General features: G+C 43.1%; 1 protein-coding gene across 1 annotated transcript in view; it reads left to right on the plus strand.

Moving 5' to 3' along the window:
- The window catches only part of LOC107397362 (zinc finger protein 729), a 42,156-nt gene that overhangs the window by 16,892 nt on the left and 8,372 nt on the right, over positions 1-16,892 (plus strand). Inside the window, exons 18-25 of the mRNA XM_070543280.1 lie at positions 139-309; positions 1,196-1,335; positions 5,828-6,011; positions 6,597-6,695; positions 6,779-6,950; positions 7,987-8,057; positions 11,499-11,621; positions 16,624-16,888. Coding sequence (XP_070399381.1) covers positions 139-309; positions 1,196-1,335; positions 5,828-6,011; positions 6,597-6,695; positions 6,779-6,950; positions 7,987-8,057; positions 11,499-11,621; positions 16,624-16,888 — 1,225 coding nt within the window. The remainder of the gene's footprint in view (positions 1-138; positions 310-1,195; positions 1,336-5,827; positions 6,012-6,596; positions 6,696-6,778; positions 6,951-7,986; positions 8,058-11,498; positions 11,622-16,623; positions 16,889-16,892) is intronic.

The following is a 16,892-nucleotide window of genomic DNA, read 5'->3' on the forward strand; positions in this document are numbered from 1 at the left end:
CAGTTAAACACTTTTCCAGCTACATCGGTGGACAGAAGATCATCATTGAAACTCAACATCAGCCAGTGACCTTCCTTAACAGTCAACTCATCAGAGATGGTGTGGTGACCAACGCACACGTGGCTGCTTGCTCTTCAGAGCTTCGACATTGAAGTACGCTACGTGCTTCTCAGTTTCACTTGTCATCTACCTTCTTGGAAAAGTAATGGGTTCTTAACCTCTAACCGGAATCCCGTTAAACATCAAGACCTTTTCATGGCTTGTGACTCCCTAGCGACATCACATGACATGCAGATCTATTGGCGTAAGGTAAAGGACATTCCTCTGCACCCGGAACTGATAAGGATCTGAACGAACTTGCAGACTCTCTTGCCAAACAAGGTGCAGCTGTTGGTACCCCATGGTCCTCCAACCCCTTGTGGCTCCCTGATGATGTCTTCTCAGTCAGACCCACCGCGCGCGCGTGTGTCGTGACCAATCCCCCACAATTCGGTTCTGAAAGTGAGGCCAGTGCGGAAATGAAATAAATTGCAGTTCCACCCTCATCCACTAGGGGCTGGTGTCAGGAGCGAGCAAATCCTCATTGACTCCCATGTTAAAAATACCAATTTCACAGCAGAAATAAACATGTTTACAGCCTGGTACCAGAACATGTTTTAGGTTCAATAGATCTAGTTTACACTCATGACAACTCTGAGGGGGGTGAATTTTTTTCTCACTCTTCTGTTTAAGTGTATTAAAAGCCTAAAATTCTGTATAATTAATGAGCATCAGACCCACGTGACCACAGAGGAAAGGCCTCAGTAGAGCCTCGGCCTTGCCTGAAAACTGTTCCGCGATTTTTAGTCTCTGAACATAGACCAGTAGTTGTAGCATTTGTGCGTTCTTTTTTGGATATTCTGCAATTGTTGGAAAAAATGACTTGCTGTGGTATTAAATGCACTAATGGAGCGTCCAAGAAGTCTCCACTTCCATTTTTTCCTGTAAGTATAATTATATTTATGTATTTTCGGTCACTGCATCTCTTGCATTAGCTGAGCTTAGATTTTAATACGTACTGTTTAACCATGAAATTTAAATGTAATGGGGTAAAACCCAGTGCATTTAACATGACGCTACATTTTTGAATATGGGTTGAAATGTAACATGTTGGTGGGGCTGGGTTCCAACTATCTGTATGGTCCCCTCCCCGCAGCTCGGCGCATCTCTGATCGCCGCGGCGCGAGCTGCCGGCTTGTGGAGCTCTTGGATGGAAACCGATGTGGTCATGACTCGAGCTCAAGTCAATTCAAGTTTATTTATAAAGCGCCAAATCACGACAAGAGTCGTCTCAAGGCACTTCACATATAAACATTCCAATTCAGGTCAGTTCATTAAGCCAATCAGAAAAACGTTTTCTATATAAGGAACACAGCAAAGTGCATCGAGTCACTGACTAGTGTCAGTGACTTTACAGCAATCCTCATACTAAGCAAGCATGCAGTGACAGTGGAGATGAAAACTCCCTTTAAACAGGAAGAAACCTCCAGAGCGTACTTTGAGTTGCACTTTTTGTAGGAAAAGCGCTTTATAAATAAAGTTTGATTGAGCGTTAGTTTTGTTCTTATATTAGATTTTTTGGAATAATAACACACACTCACTTTCCTTTTTTATTTTAAATGTATCAACAAGAAAATAATGAAGTTCTAATGTCAATAATAGAAGATAAATTATTAGACAAATAAAATATTTGCGTCTGTGGCCTATTGAGGGCATTGTTTTAAAACGCCACAGTATTACTTCCGGTAAAGTATTTCACACTAAAACAGCACTGTAGCAGTTTTATAATAAATTTGTTGTTACTTCAGTAAATGATAATGCGTCTTTTTTCACAACAGTAACTAAGCACTACAGTAAAAAAGGCCAAATAACATACTAAATTGTTTCAAGAGCATCTGGCTGCAGACATCAGCTGGCGTCTTTGCCGTGACAGGAAATGACGTATCCGGAAAAAAGTGTCATTACCTTCGCCGGAAGTCATTGCCTTTGCCGGAAGTAGTTTTTTTTTCTTGAATACGCTTTATTGACAAAGCACAAAAGTAGTTTGAATTTGTCAAAACCATACCGTGTCGTTTTTCTCTTCGATTTGTACATATTTAAGAGAAAAATTACACGGTGGGTCATTACCTTAACCAGAAGTCATTACTTTCACTGGAAGTAGTTTTTTAAAAAACAAAACTTACCGTAAAAAGCTTTTTATTTCGGATTTTTTTTTTTCTCTTCAGATCTGGACTGGCAAACTTAAGTAACGTTGTAACCTGCGTTGCATGAAAATTGAATATTAAATCCCTTTGTTCTTCAGACAGGGAATTTTTATGACAATAGCACATACATACATACATACACACACATATATATATATATATATATATATATATGTATATATACACACACACATATGTATATATACACACACAATAAAAGGCTGTAAAGTGAATTAAAAAAACATATGGAAAAAATGAGAACACATTAAACTAAGACTTTTCAAAATGTGCAAACAAAATAGTACTGGCTAAATATTCTGTTTTATTGTTAAGCCCAAGATGAACTTTTGACCTACACCAATTGCTAAAGTACAGGACTCCCAGAAGCAGTGAAAAACATTTCAGCAACACTCCTCTCTCACCAGCAACAAAAATTAGTTATTAAATATCCATAACACTGTCCTATTGTGTATCACAGCAGCTCATTGCAACAGAATTTAACTACTACAGTCTACAGCTGATAACTATTTAGCTAGTTGGTATTTATTTTGAGTGAAAGACAATAAAACCAAAGAAACACTTAATTTCACAACCATTTTATTTTGGGTACAAATGAATTTGCTGAAGGATGGCTTTCTCAACTGCATATCGATTCATCCCCTCCCATTTTTCCAACACTTTTATTGTTACCTGAAAAACATGCAGGATTACTTCATCGTTGTCGTTGTCGTCTTCCTCTGCTTATCCGGGTCCGGGTCGCGGGGGCAGCATCCCAACTAGGGAGCTCCAGACCGTCCTCTCCCCGGCCACCTCCACCAGCTCCTCGGGCAGGACCCCAAGGCGTTCCCGGACCAGATTGGAGATGTAACCTCTCCAACGTGTCCTGGGTCGACCCGGGGGCCTTCTGCCGGCAGGACATGCCCGAAACACCTCCCCGGGGAGGCGTCCAGGAGGCATCCTGACCAGATGCCCAAACCACCTCAACTAGCTCCTTTCGATCCAGAGAAGCAGCGGTTCTACTCCGAGTCCCTCCCGGATGTCCGAGCTCCTCACCCTATCTCTAAGGCTGAGCCCGGCCACCCTACGGAGGAAACTCATTTTAGCCGCTTGTATCCGCGATCTCGTTCTTTCAGTCATTACCCAAAGCTCATGACCGTAGGTGAGGATTGGGACGTAGATCGACCGGTAAATCGAGAGCCTGGCTTTCTGGCTCAGCTCCCTCTTCCCCACGACAGATCGGCGTCCGCATCACTGCAGACGCCGAACCAATCCACCTGTCGATCTCCCGATCCCTCCTACCCTCACTCGTGAACAAGACCCTGAGATACTTAAACTTCTCCACTTGAGGTAGGACCTCTCCCCCGACCCGGAGTTGGCAAGCCACCCTTTTCCGGTCGAGAACCATGGATTTGGAGGTGCTGATCCTCATCCCAGCCGCTTCACACTCGGCCGCGAACCTACCCAGCAAGAGCTGAAGGTCAGAGCTGGGTGAAGCTAGGAGGACCACATCATCCGCAAAAAGCAGAGACGAGATTCTCAAGCCACCAAACTCTGTTAAGGATTACTTCATACACTGTCAAATGTTTTCGAAAAGTAACTTTTATACCAATCACTGCTGAAGACTGCGTTGTACCTCTGGAACAAGGACATCAAACACCAAGTCCAGAAACTGGAACTCTCTCTTCTTTATTAGTTTATCTATTCCTGAGCATGAACCAATCCGCTCTGTCAGCTCGTCAACCTATAAAACACGTTAACATAAAAATGAACAAAACGTTCCTCTCAGCATTAGACAACGGACCCAGGTGGCCCACTGACCACGCATCCACATAAATAAATGTGATGCAGCTTATTGTAAGTCAGTATACATTTACCTGTGCATCAGCAAAGTGGAACATCAGTGGCTTTAGTCTTTGCTTTAATTTAAGCGAGACACCTGGATTGTGCCACAGATACATGAGGCCAGACTTCACTCTACCACTGCAGAGATCCTTATACACAGTCTGAGTAGAGACAAGAGTTAAAAATAAGCAACATTACCACAGAAAACAAGGGATTGCATTATCCTATGTCCAATTTTAGAGTCTTAATTTATTATAATTAAACATTACCTTGATTTCACCATCTGAAATCACTGCCTGGGTTCCATTTTTCAAAGCCTCGATTGTCCTGTAATTTAGATAAAAATACATCTTATTAGCAAATGAAGAATACAAGCACATGTAAGGAGTTTTGTCAGTGTCACTTGAAGAAGTCCGATATTCATTTTAGATCTATATTTAAGGCCTCCAACTCCTGAATGATTTGCAGCTACATGTGCTTAAATCCGGTAATATTAATTAAACCAAACCCGATCAAAGCAGTCAGTCGACAAAAATATCTATTTTTTATAAGGTTAGGATTATTCTGAAACAGAATCAGAAGGAGGGCGGCATTAATTAGAGAAGCGGCTACTATTTCAAAGTTATTGTACCTGTTGCAGGACACCTGACTTGTGCAACCACAGTAGAATGACCCAGCACACCACACACAATAACTGAAAAATATTTAGAGATATTGAAAGCTAAGCTTGTCCAGAAAATACATTTTATTTCTGGGTGCACAGGACCAGTTCCAGTGTGGGCCAGATGCTGAAAAATAAATTCATAAATCTGTCTTTTTGAAGTTTCACAAATCAGAGGAAGGTTTCACAAATCACAAACTATGTTTTATGCATTCCTACGAGCCCAGAATAATCTAAAACAGGTTTGAAGAGTGTATGTGTTGTAGGTTTTGAGCTAGAGCAGAATAAAAATGGTCAGAGTAGAGAAAAATTGGGTGTATTAGCCCTTTAGCCATTTCCCGAATCGGAAGCTAACTTTAGCATCTACGCTTTTTAATTAAAAAAGGGTATTAATAACGTTTCAGTTAAGTCAGTATTAGAAATCGTGGTCTTTACATAATGTCTAAATTATATATAAAGTTAATATTATTACTTTAACTGTTTTAACAAACAGGGAGACCAGAAAAATCAAATAGCTAAGTTAAAGCTAAGCTACAATTGCTGATAGCTTTATTTATGTAGCTTTTGTGTTAGCTAGCTTGTGATCTCCCTGCATTCGTTTTAAGACTGCGTGTTAATATTGATACAATTAGCTATGAAACACGGTGCCCTTTGCAGTAAATCTCTGGTAAAGCTTTAAACGCTACAGTGCCTACATTTAAGAACTAAGAAAGGTTGCAACAATTAGTTAATTTCATCCTTATCTTTCTTTCTTTATCTATCATCCTTATCCTTACCTTTCCTCAATTGAAACCCGCCGAGTATGGTTGAAACAAAAACAACGTAGCGGCCGCCAAAAAAGACCAACTTCCTGCCGAGGTCTTTCGCTCGTCGATTTTCCGGTAAAAGTAATGACACGCCATCTTGCTCTCGACACACCAGCTGATGTCTGCAGCCAGGTCCTACTCAATTGTTTTGGTTGTTTAAGCAAATGAGCTCAGAAGCTATTTTCATTTGAAAGGCATGAACCGGAAGTAGATAAAACGGGAATCTCAGGCTTCCACGAATGACGATAAAATAACACTGTTGAAGTTTTTTGAAGATCCGAACAGGTTCTTCCATTAACCAGCATGTCGGAACTGGAGATAATGGTTTGCTCTATTTTGGACATCATGGTCTCCAAAAGTGTGTCCGAAGTGTCTAAACTTATCCGCGGTTCTGGATTAGATCAAGTTGAGGGCACTCCGGGTGGTACCGAGAACGAACACAAGTCTCTAGACGAGAAGGTAGGTTGTTATCCGTGCTGTGGTCCTTCCTGGTGCTGGTTTCCCTTCTTGGGTCATGGAGAAAACATCTGACTGTAGAAATAGAGCCGATAGCTAGCTGCTTTCTGTTTACTTCCGCTAGTTCAGCTGCGCGTGATTTACGAGTGAACAACATATACAAACATTTATATGTATGTGTTTATTTACAAATCTATGTGAACAACAGCTGCGGTGGTATTTGTCTGAAGTGGAACCGGAAGGTTCCAGATGGATCCGGTTTTGTTCGGAGGCGATCTGTGTACACAACATGGAAGAGCTGATATCACTCATGAAAATTACCAAACTGTAACTAATTCATCCTTTTCCTTTAAGAAATGTGGTTTTTATGATTGATCCAAATGTCTAAAGTCTCGGTTTTTATTTTGTTTTTGGAGACGAGTTTCATCTGTGTGATGATGACCAGTAATGGAGCTTTAAGTTTAAAAGAACGTCACATTTTAGCTCCATAATAACATTTATCAAGTGAAGCCTGAAGTCATTAGAATATTGTGTTTTTATTTAAACATTGTGATTTCATATCTGACACGTTTGTATTTTCTTCCTCAGGTGGCAGAGTTCAGCACCTTCATGGTGTCTTTGGCACAGGGAGTGGTGAAGAACATCTGTCAGCAGTTGGAGGAGAGTTTGTCGGCTCTGAAGCTGGAAGTACGAGACCAGCTTCATCATTCCCGATCTTGGCTGAATTCTTTCAATTGCTGAAGTCCAGAATCTGGGTGCATGTGTTGCAGGTGTCACGTGGGACGACTGAGATCACATCCCTGAGGAGAATGCTGATGGAGACGGAGCTGAAGCTGATGCTGGAGGCTCCAGGAGGAGTCCAGGAGGTGGTGGAGGTAGGAGGTGCTGAGGAGAGGAGCTGTCCGATCAGCAGAGAAGAGGAAGAATCTGTGAGACAGTTAGGTTAGATGCTTTTTTCATTCTCTAATGCTTTGATTCTTGTGTTTTTATTGATTTGATGAAACAAACCAAAAATCAATTCTATGTATTCTTAACTGGACGGCCAAATGTCTCCTAAAGGTGTGAAACACTGAGAAACCATTTTTAATGACTGGTTCTGATTATAATGTCACTCTGAGCAGGCTGAACATGAAAATAGTCTCCTCCACCTATCAGCAGAAAACATCTCGATTAGTAGTAGCTAACTGTTAGCATTAGCAACTCCCCCACACAGCAGAACTCCTCCAGGCTTGTGTTATTTGTGGAGATAAAGCATCAACTTTGTAGAGCAAACAGAAAGAAAGAAGACAATCTTTTATAAAGCGCCTCTCTAGATGAAAATCACAAGGCGCTTCACGAAAACAAAAGTATAATTTTTTTTTACAAATGATTAAAATAACGTTTTAATGAGAAAAACACAAATTTTGATTTTAAAAAATGTACAGAAAGGGAGAGACAACATGAAAAGGAGAGAGGGAAATCGGTGGATCCCGGTAAAGGCGGAATAAGAGCAGAACAAGGAGGTCCCACCAACGCCTGAACAGGCGAGTTTAAAGGAGACCACTGAGTCCACTGAACTCAGGCTCAGGGGGAGACCTGCAAATTAAAAGTTAATTGCTGTTCATGTTGATGAAAACTTGACCTTTGGTACGCTACACAGAGGAGAGATGTCCCGGTATCAGGAAGTAGGACTCCACATCCTGTCGTCTGAAGCTCCCTTCTCCTCCAGACTTCTACGTGCTGATCCAGGCGCTTCTGGGCTTTTTCCCTACTGTACGACTTACAAGGCATTCATTCCTGCTAGACACTGCTGCAGACGATTAAACGAGTGTTCCACACCTTTAATTTGACACACACACACACACACACACACACGCGCACGTGTTCTGCCACTCTAACCCAGAGATGATTCAAACCGCTCCGTTTTAAATTATGTCTTCGTTTCTGTTAAATCAACTGACGGAGACTAAAAGTGATGAACATCTTTGTTTTTAAACAGTTGTGGTCTCAGATGAAGCGGGAGTGAAGCGGTTACCCATAATTCAGCTGTGTGAAGGCAGAAGTTACGAGGTAAAGCTAGTTAGTTTAGTCACGTTTAACTTCATCATTATACTGTTACTTGTTTGCACCTTAAACCGTGTGTGTGTGTGTGTGTGTGTGTGTGTGTGTGTGTGTGACTTCTATTTCAGTCCTGTTATTTTATTTTACTACCTCTTACATGAGCTGTCTTTAGTCAGCCAGAGTCTGTGGGGAGAAAAAAGGTTTAAATAATCCGTGTGTGTATCTAGATTTGTGTGTGTGTGTGTGTGTGTGTGTGTGTGTGTAACTCTTGATTAGAAACTTGTGTGGTGTAGGCAAATCGATGATTTTTATTTGTTATGGCCAGGAAGTTGTAATATTCTATATAAATATAAAATATAAACCTGCGAGGTCTTTACTGTAATTATCAGGAGATCTAGGTTCGTTGCTTTTTCAGTGATCAACCGCACTTCGTGTTACTTCAAGAAAGAGTCCGGTTTATAAACGTAAGAATTTATTTTACAAACAATTAAAACATGACTAATGAACTAAGCATTTACTGTGATGGATGTAACTAAACGTGATGAAGGAACCTATGTGTGAATGCGACGTCAGAGCTTCCTTATCAGAATACGCTGAGTTCTGGTGAAAAGAGTTTGGTTTGCTCTAAGCTATAAAGTTGTTATCATCAGAAGAACATCAGACGCTATCTGTCATGTCTACTTCACCTGTTTTGGAGAGACCCTCTTGGTGGATCCGAAAGTCGCGGGGTTGGCTGACCTCTGGCACCGGAGGGCTGTAGAATACCGTGGTACCGGCTCTTAAGTCCAGAGATGTCTCGGGTCGCAACAGCTGGATGGTACCGTGCGTCTGGCGGACTCTTAAGGAGTCTAACGACATCAGCTTTGTTCTGCAGGAACTGTTGGCTCATCAGCTTCGCAGGTGCAAAAGGTTTTGACGATGTGTCAAAATCTTTGATGGTTAAAGAGGTTTTGCTACAGGCGGCCGGTCTGAGCGATTCTCTAGAACTAACGAATCACTCAGGATGATCCAGTTTTAAGGTTTTGATGTTATGATTGGACAGCCAATCAGATGCTGACAAGTTTGAGATGTGTTACCAAGACAACTCAGAAACACACCTTCTTGATACCGGATGTTCTGACTGGTTTAATACGATGTGTGTCAGGGTTTAACTTGGCCATATGTGTTATTGTGTGAGCGCAGGTGTGAGGACCTGTCGTCATAACATGTTGAACACATGGCACGTTCTAGCAGACATAAACATAACATCCATTCAGTGAGCACAGATTAATGAAGCATTTCATTAAACTATAATTATTATAAGTAGTAATAAACAAGTGCTTATTTAACGATTATCTTGATTATGAGTCATGGAAGAAGTTCATATTGATTTAGTAAATCATTCTTGAATTTAGCACCTGATTGGAGCTGGAGTTGTTCCTTCTGTGGAGGCAGACTGATGGGACCTTGGGACAGAAAGTTATTGTTTATCTTTCAGACTTGCAGAGTCTGTGAGTCCCAGCTGGTATGAAGGCAGGCCAATTTAAAGGGAACACATGCAGTGTTGTGTCTCCTTTCTGACCAGATGTTGAAAGTTCAGACTGTACCTAAACTGACCATTGCTGGACGTTACATTTGTGTTTATATTTTTGTGTGTAACTTCAGTTCTTACACATACAAATCATTGAACACACACACACACACACACACACACACACACACACACACACACACACACACACACACACACACACACACACACACACATCACCAGGTACACACGGACAAAACTACAGTACACACAGATCTGTTTACAAGTACAAAAATCCTTTTGAGACTATTTTCACACCTGACTGATTTGTGCGTACGTGGTGCGTTTGAATGCTCTGTGGAAGCTGGGAAATCCAAATTTCCTTTGCATTTAGTCTGAACTTGTGTTGAGGGGACAAATATGTTTTTCTGTGGAAAAACGTAGTATCTCAGGATCCTGTAGTTATAAAAGATAGAGCTACATTTAATTTTTAATCATCTAAATTTGTTTATTTAGACATATATGTGTTTGTGAGCCATGAAAACAGTGGAAGGTTAAAAGAAATGACTAATAAATGGCAGAGTGGTTCTCTGACTGGAATAAAGCAGGCTTCAAACTGGGAGAAGGCACAAGAAGATGGTGCGGCATCCTGGTGATCTTTCCTCTGAAGTAAGTAAAAGTAAACCCAGCATGGTTTGCAGTCAGGCTTTAATGAGACAGCTATTATTTTAGACCATTTCAGATGTTTTATAGGACTGAACGATTGACACACTGTCCCCAGACAAGGAAGTGGCTCTTGGGCCAGGGTGTGTGCTCAATAATGGAAACTATTTAAATGAAAACTAATGGTGGGTGTTTTGACCACGCCAGTCACAGATTTATGGTGCTTCTTTCCTCCTGAAGGAAGGATTTGAAGTTCGCTGAACTTACAGCCATTTTCCCTGTTTTTCTCTGTTTCTGCTTCGATGGCGTCTCTTTTGTGAAGCGCATTTATACTCCTGGACTTATTTTCACACTAAACCTAAAATAGCGTTCCCCCCATTCGAAAATAAGCGAGTTCTTGGTATCAAAATGTGTTTTAAAATTCACAGACATCATATGTGAAATCCATGGCACATAACAAGTGGAATTAGAAAAGAGCGTTTTAGCACCATTGACTTGCATTCATTGGTTCATTCTTCGGGGTCCGAAAGTAGACGGGTGTGACTTAGGCGCCCATGACTCCGTACCATCTTCTTGTGCCTTCTCCCAGTCTGAAGCCTGCTTTATTCCAGTCAGAGAACCACTCTGCCATTTATTAGTCATTTCTTTTAACCTTCCACTGTTTTCATGGCTCACAAACACATATATGTCTGAATAAACAAATTTAGATGATTAAAAATTAAATGTAGCTCCATCTTTTATAACCACAGGATCCTGAGATACTACGTTTTTCCACAGAAAAACATATTTGTCCCCTCAACACAAATTTAGACTAATTCCAAAGGAAATTTGGATTTCCCAGCTTCCACAGAGCATTCAAACGCACCACGTACGCACAAATCAGTCAGGTGTGAAAATAGTCTCAAAAGGATTTTTGTACTTGTAAACAGATCTGTGTGTACTGTAGTTTTGTCAGTGTGTACCTGGTGATGTGTGTGTGTGTGTGTGTGTGTGTGTGTGTGTGTGTGTGTGTGTGTGTGTGTGTGTGTGTGTGTGTGTGTGTGTGTGTGTGTGTGTGTGTGTGTGTGTGTGTGTAAGAACTGAAGTTACACACACACACACACAAATTTAGATACACACTTTTTTCTCCCCTTAAAAGTCCGTGTCGTAAGCCTGTGCAGCGGCCATACATGATCTTGAATCCTGAAACTTCTAGAATTGGTGCGTTTAAAGAAGGAAACAGAAGCGTTCCGCTGATTCATGATTCCAGTTGAAGTTGTCTCCATGTTCCTTCTCAGGACAGCCCCCAGATCATTTTAGTGAAAGAGGAGGGGCTTGATGTCGCAGCCAATCAGACAGCGGTTGCATCTGGCAATGACCCCGCCCCTAATGATGATGATGATGATGATCCTGACTACCAGGTAAGTTTTCGTTATTATCCTCTTGTTAAATTATTTTAATATTTAGGCCTGGCTCATGCTTCTGCGTCAGCTCCACGAGGGAGAGACGCACGGATTGGTGGAAGCGTTCAGCCTTCTCCGTCTCCTGGGGAGTGTTGTGAAGCAATTCCCTGCCAGGACAGCAGAGGGCGTAGCGCTGTTCTGTGGTATCCTGTCATGGATCCAAGATATTGTGTTTATGTATTTCAGAGACTTTAACACAAACAAATTTGTCCCTCATCCTCCACCACCTCTTCATGCACTCGCCACCTCCAAATCCACGTTTCTCGTCATTTCCGTCCACAAATAAAAACGCTTGCTGCGTATCTTTTTACTTCTTCAGTCACGGGTGAATGAACGTTCTCATTTTAGAGTTTTTCCACGAGGTATTCATCAAGCTGCTCCGTCTGCCACTAGATATCTGTTTTTGAGGGCGCAATGGCGGTGCTGTTGACAAAAGGGCTGTCCTGACCAATCACAAGCTTGCATTCTCCGTCTCGTTCAACGGATGTTTAGAAAAGTGGGCTCGACTCCGTTCGTCCTCGCGAGGGCTCTCAGGCTGGCTCACAAAGACGTATAATGGCGTTGCGTGTCTCTGTACCGACGCAAACGCAGAAGCATGAACTGGGCTTTAGATCAGTGGTTCCCAATAGAGGTACGTGTACCCCTAGTGGTCCGTGAGCGCATTACAGAAGGTACACAGAAGAATGAATGTTTCATCACCCAGAGGATGACAGCACTCTCCCTGGTAAAATAAACAAAACATTGGGTTTGGATGTGTTATTCTTACAAATACTCGAAGTAATGCACAGTTATATATGGTTGATATTATCATATAGGGACTGACTCACGGGTCCCTGGAAGAACGAAAAATATGTACAGTATGTACATGTCTACATTGTCTTCTCAGGGACAGAAGAAAAGGCAGAAAATATCATTTCTATAGCGCCTCAAGATAAAAACCACGAGGCGCTTCACAAAAACAAAAAATGTAAAATTATAAAAAAGAATTTAGAAAATGATTAAAAAATATATTTAAAATGAGCAAAAATAGATAATTGTGTTAAAAGTGTTAAGAAAGAGAGAGAGTGAACAGGAAAGAGGGAAACCAGTGGATCCTGAGGAAGGTGGAATAGGTGGGGAGAGCAGAATAAAGAGAGAGAGGTGAAGAAGGTCATACAAAAGCCAGCTTGAACAAGTGAGTCTTCAGCTGCTTTTTAAAGGAGACCACTGAGTCCACTGATCTCAGGCTCAGGGGGAGAGAGGTCCAGAGTCTGGGGGCCACAGCAGCAGATGATCTGTCACCTTTGACCTTTAGCCTGGTGCTGCACAACCAGTAGGCTTTGGTCACTGGACCTCAGGGACCTGCTGGGGGTGTAGGGACTCACCCCGGCTTTCCACGGGAGCCGTCTGCAGCACGTTACTGCAGCAGCACGTCATAGCTGCTGATAGGAACCTCTGTGGTCAACAGAACCTTTTCCACTGGAGCCGTCAGCAGCACGAGTCGGCCGCGTCTCAGGAGCAGCATGTCGCGGCCTTTACGCGCCGGTTCTATTTTCTACGCGCAACGCCTCTGAAACGGGTCAAGTTCGACATTTTTGGGGAAGGAAAGACAGGAAATCGGACGCGGAAATGGAGAGAAGCTCCCGAGATTTTCAGAATAAAGAACGTACTGCTTTCCGGTTGCTTTACTTTTAAAAAAGGTTACTAACTGTGCGTCCCCGTGAGAAGTTATCACCTAGCTAGCGGTCTCCTTTGTTTTTCAGGTCCGTATTGGCGATTATAAAACGGACAGGACATAAAACACAAACCATGTTGTAATTTTCTCCTGCTTGTTGTTGTGTTTACTGACGAAGTCACTCGTGTGACTTTGTGCTCGGTCGGTGACAGCTGCTCCCCTGCTGCTTCGCGTCTCGTGGGAAGGGCCAAGCAGCAGCTTACACGAGCAAGACGTGCTGCTGCAGTAACGTGCTGCTGACGGCTCCCGTGGAAACCCGGGGTAAGAAGATCACCAATGTAAGATGGTGCTTGTCCATGTAAGGCCCTATAGACCAGAACCAGGATCTTGAAATGAACCCTGAAGTTGACTGGCAGCCAGTGAAGCTGGAGGAGAAGCGGGGTGATGTGGGTGTGTTTGGAGGACTTGGTCAGAAGCCGAGCACAGGCGTTCTGAACCACCTGTAGACGGTTCAGGGAGGTTCTGCTCAGACACGTGAAAAGAGAGTTACAGTAGTCTAAGCGTGAGGAGATGAAGGTGTGGAGAACTGTCTCAAGTTCAGAGCGGGACAGAATGGGACTCAGCTTAGCAACGTTCCTGAGATGGAAGAAGGAAGAGCCAACAAGAGAACTGACATGAGAATCCAGGGTGAGAGCTGGGTCAAAGGTCACGCCAAGATTCCTAACAGAAGGTTTAGTGTGAGAAGCAAGCTGACCAAGAGAGTCTCTGACTTTGGGAACCAGCTTGTCTGGGGCACAGATGAGGATCTCAGTCTTATCTTCATTCAGCTGAAGAAAGCTCCCACCATCCAGGTTTTGATAGAGTCTAAGCAGGTGTGTAACAGCTTCAGCTTAGACATCTCATGGGGCTTAAAGGAGATGTACAGTTGGATGTCATCTGCATAAAGATGGTAGGAAATTCCTTTGAAGGAGCTCAGGATGTGCTGAAAAGGAAGCAGATAGAGGAGGAAGAGTAGAGGCCCCAGCACAGAGCCTTGTGGGACACCATGGGTGAGGGAGGTAGTAGGGGACCTAAACTTGGAGACGGCCACAGAGAAGGAACGCTCAGACAAATAAGAGGAGAACCACTCCAGAGTTGATCACCTTGATCTATTCCTGAGAATAGATCAAGGTGTCCGTCCAGCAGCGCTCCTCTGTGAGGGTGGGGGAGGGGTGGTTGCACACGTTCCGCTGCTGTTTCTCACCAGTATCAGCTGATGGAGGGCTCTAGTTTCGTTGCACTGTTCGTGTCAGCGGACACGGTAGGGTCCGGCAAGGGGGAGGGGCATGACGCTTCACCTGGCGGGCCGCCAGGCTTATAGAGCGCTGGGGGAAAACCCTGTATTTACACAGAATTTATTCACAGAATAAATGTTTGCTAAAAGTTTCACATCAACTACTTAGTTTTGCTGCTTTAGATGTCTTTCTCTTTTTGGTGCCTGCGTTTAGGGACGATTGTGTGTAATCACCAAGTAGTCAGATTTGGTTTGGAGTTTTTGACTGATGAGCGAAAGCTGTGGTGGAAGGTTTCGGCCATCTTGCCCCTGAGCTGTGAGATACAGTCAGGTCCATAAATTTTGGGACGTTGACACAATGCTAACATTTTTAGCTCTATACACCACAATGGATATCAAAGGAAACGAACAAGATGTGCTTTAACTGCAGACTGCCAGCTTTTATTTGAGGGTATTTACATCCAAATCAGGTGAACGGTGTAGGAATTACAACAGTTTCATATGTGCCTCCCACTTGTTAAGGGACCAAAAGTAATGGGACAATCTCGGCTGTTCCATGGCCAGGTGTGTGTTATTCCCTCATCATCCCAATTACAATGAGCAGATAAAAGGTCCAGAGTTCATTTCCAGTGTGCTATTTGCATTTGGGATCTGTTGCTGTCAACTGTCAAGATGAGATCCAAAGAGCTGTCACTGTCAGTGAAGCAAGCCATCATTAGGCTGAAAAAACAAAAGAAACCTATCAGAGAGACAGCAGAAACATTAGGAGTGGCCAAAACAACAGTTTGGAACATTCTCAAAAAGAAGGAACGCACCGGTGAGCTCAGCAACACCAAAAGACCCGGAAGACCACGGAAAACAACTGTGGTGCATGACCAAAGAATCCTTTCCCTGGTGAAGAAAACACCCTTCACAACAGTTGGCCAGATCAAGAACACTCTCCAGGAGGTAGGTGTATCTGTGTCAAAGTCAACAATCAAGAGAAGACTCCACCAGTGTGAATACAGAGGGTTCACCACAAGATGTAAACCATTGGTGAGCCCCAAAAACAGGAAGGCCAGATTAGAGTTTGCCAAACAACATCTAAAAAAAGCCTTCACAGTTCTGGAACAACATCCTACGGACAGATGAGACCAAGACCAACTTGTACCAGAGTGGTGGGAAGAGAAGAGTATGGAGACGAAAGGAACTGCTCATGATCCTAAGCATACCACCTCATCAGTGAAGCATGGTGCTGGAAGTGTCATGGTGTGGGCATGTATGGCTGCCAGTGGAACTGGTTCTCTTGTATTTATTGATGATGTGACTGCTGACAAAAGCAGCACGATGAATTCTGAAGTGTTTCGGGCAATATTATCTGCTCTTATTCAGCCAAATGCCTCAGAACTCATTGGATGGCGCTTCACAGTGCAGATGGACAATGACCCGAAGCATACTGCAAAAGTAACCAAAGAGTTTCTGAAGGGAAAGAGGTGGACTGTTTTGCAATGGCCAAGTCAATCACCTGACCTGAATCCGATTGAGCATGCATTTCTCTTGCTGAAGACAAAACTGAAGGGAAAATGCCCCAGGAACAATCAGGAACTGAAGACTGTTGCAGTAGAGGCCTGGCAGAGCATCACCAGGGATGAAACCCAACGTCTGGTGATGTCTACGTGTTCCAGACTTCAGGCTGTAATTGACTGCAAAGGATTTGCAACCAAGTATTGAAATGTATAAGTTTGATTTATGGTTCTTATTCTGTCCCATTACTGTTGGTCCCTTAACAAGTGGGAGGCACATATGAAACTGTTGTAATTCCTACACCGTTCACCTGATTTGGATGTAAATACCCTCAAATAAAAGCTGGCAGTCTGCAGTTAAAGCACATCTTGTTCGTTTCATTTGATATCCATTGTGGTGTATAGAGCCAAAAATGTTAGCATTGTTTCGATGTCCCAGTATTTATGGACCTGACTGTAACTGTTGGCTCATCGCTGCCACAGGTAAAGAAATAAATCTGTTAGAAACTCAACCGTTCTGATTTCTGTCAGGTGGAACCAGCAGATCCAGGTGATGGTGACTCGACGACCACCACAGAGTCCAGGTCTCAAGCTGGAGTCACAGTGGGAAGCCGGGGTCAGAAGGAGCAGAACCTGAGCTGTAAGCTCTGCCAGAAAACGTTCACCAGTCTGCCGCAGCTCAAAGCCCACAAGGCCGTCCATGAAGCCACCATAGAGAAATCCCTCCACTGCTCCGTGTGTGGGAGAGGCTTTTCGTTGCAGCGCAGCCTCGACACCCACATGAAGCTGCACACAGGCAA

Source organism: Nothobranchius furzeri, chromosome 13 (assembly GCF_043380555.1).
Source record: "Nothobranchius furzeri strain GRZ-AD chromosome 13, NfurGRZ-RIMD1, whole genome shotgun sequence".
NCBI classification, from domain to species: Eukaryota; Metazoa; Chordata; class Actinopteri; order Cyprinodontiformes; family Nothobranchiidae; genus Nothobranchius; species Nothobranchius furzeri.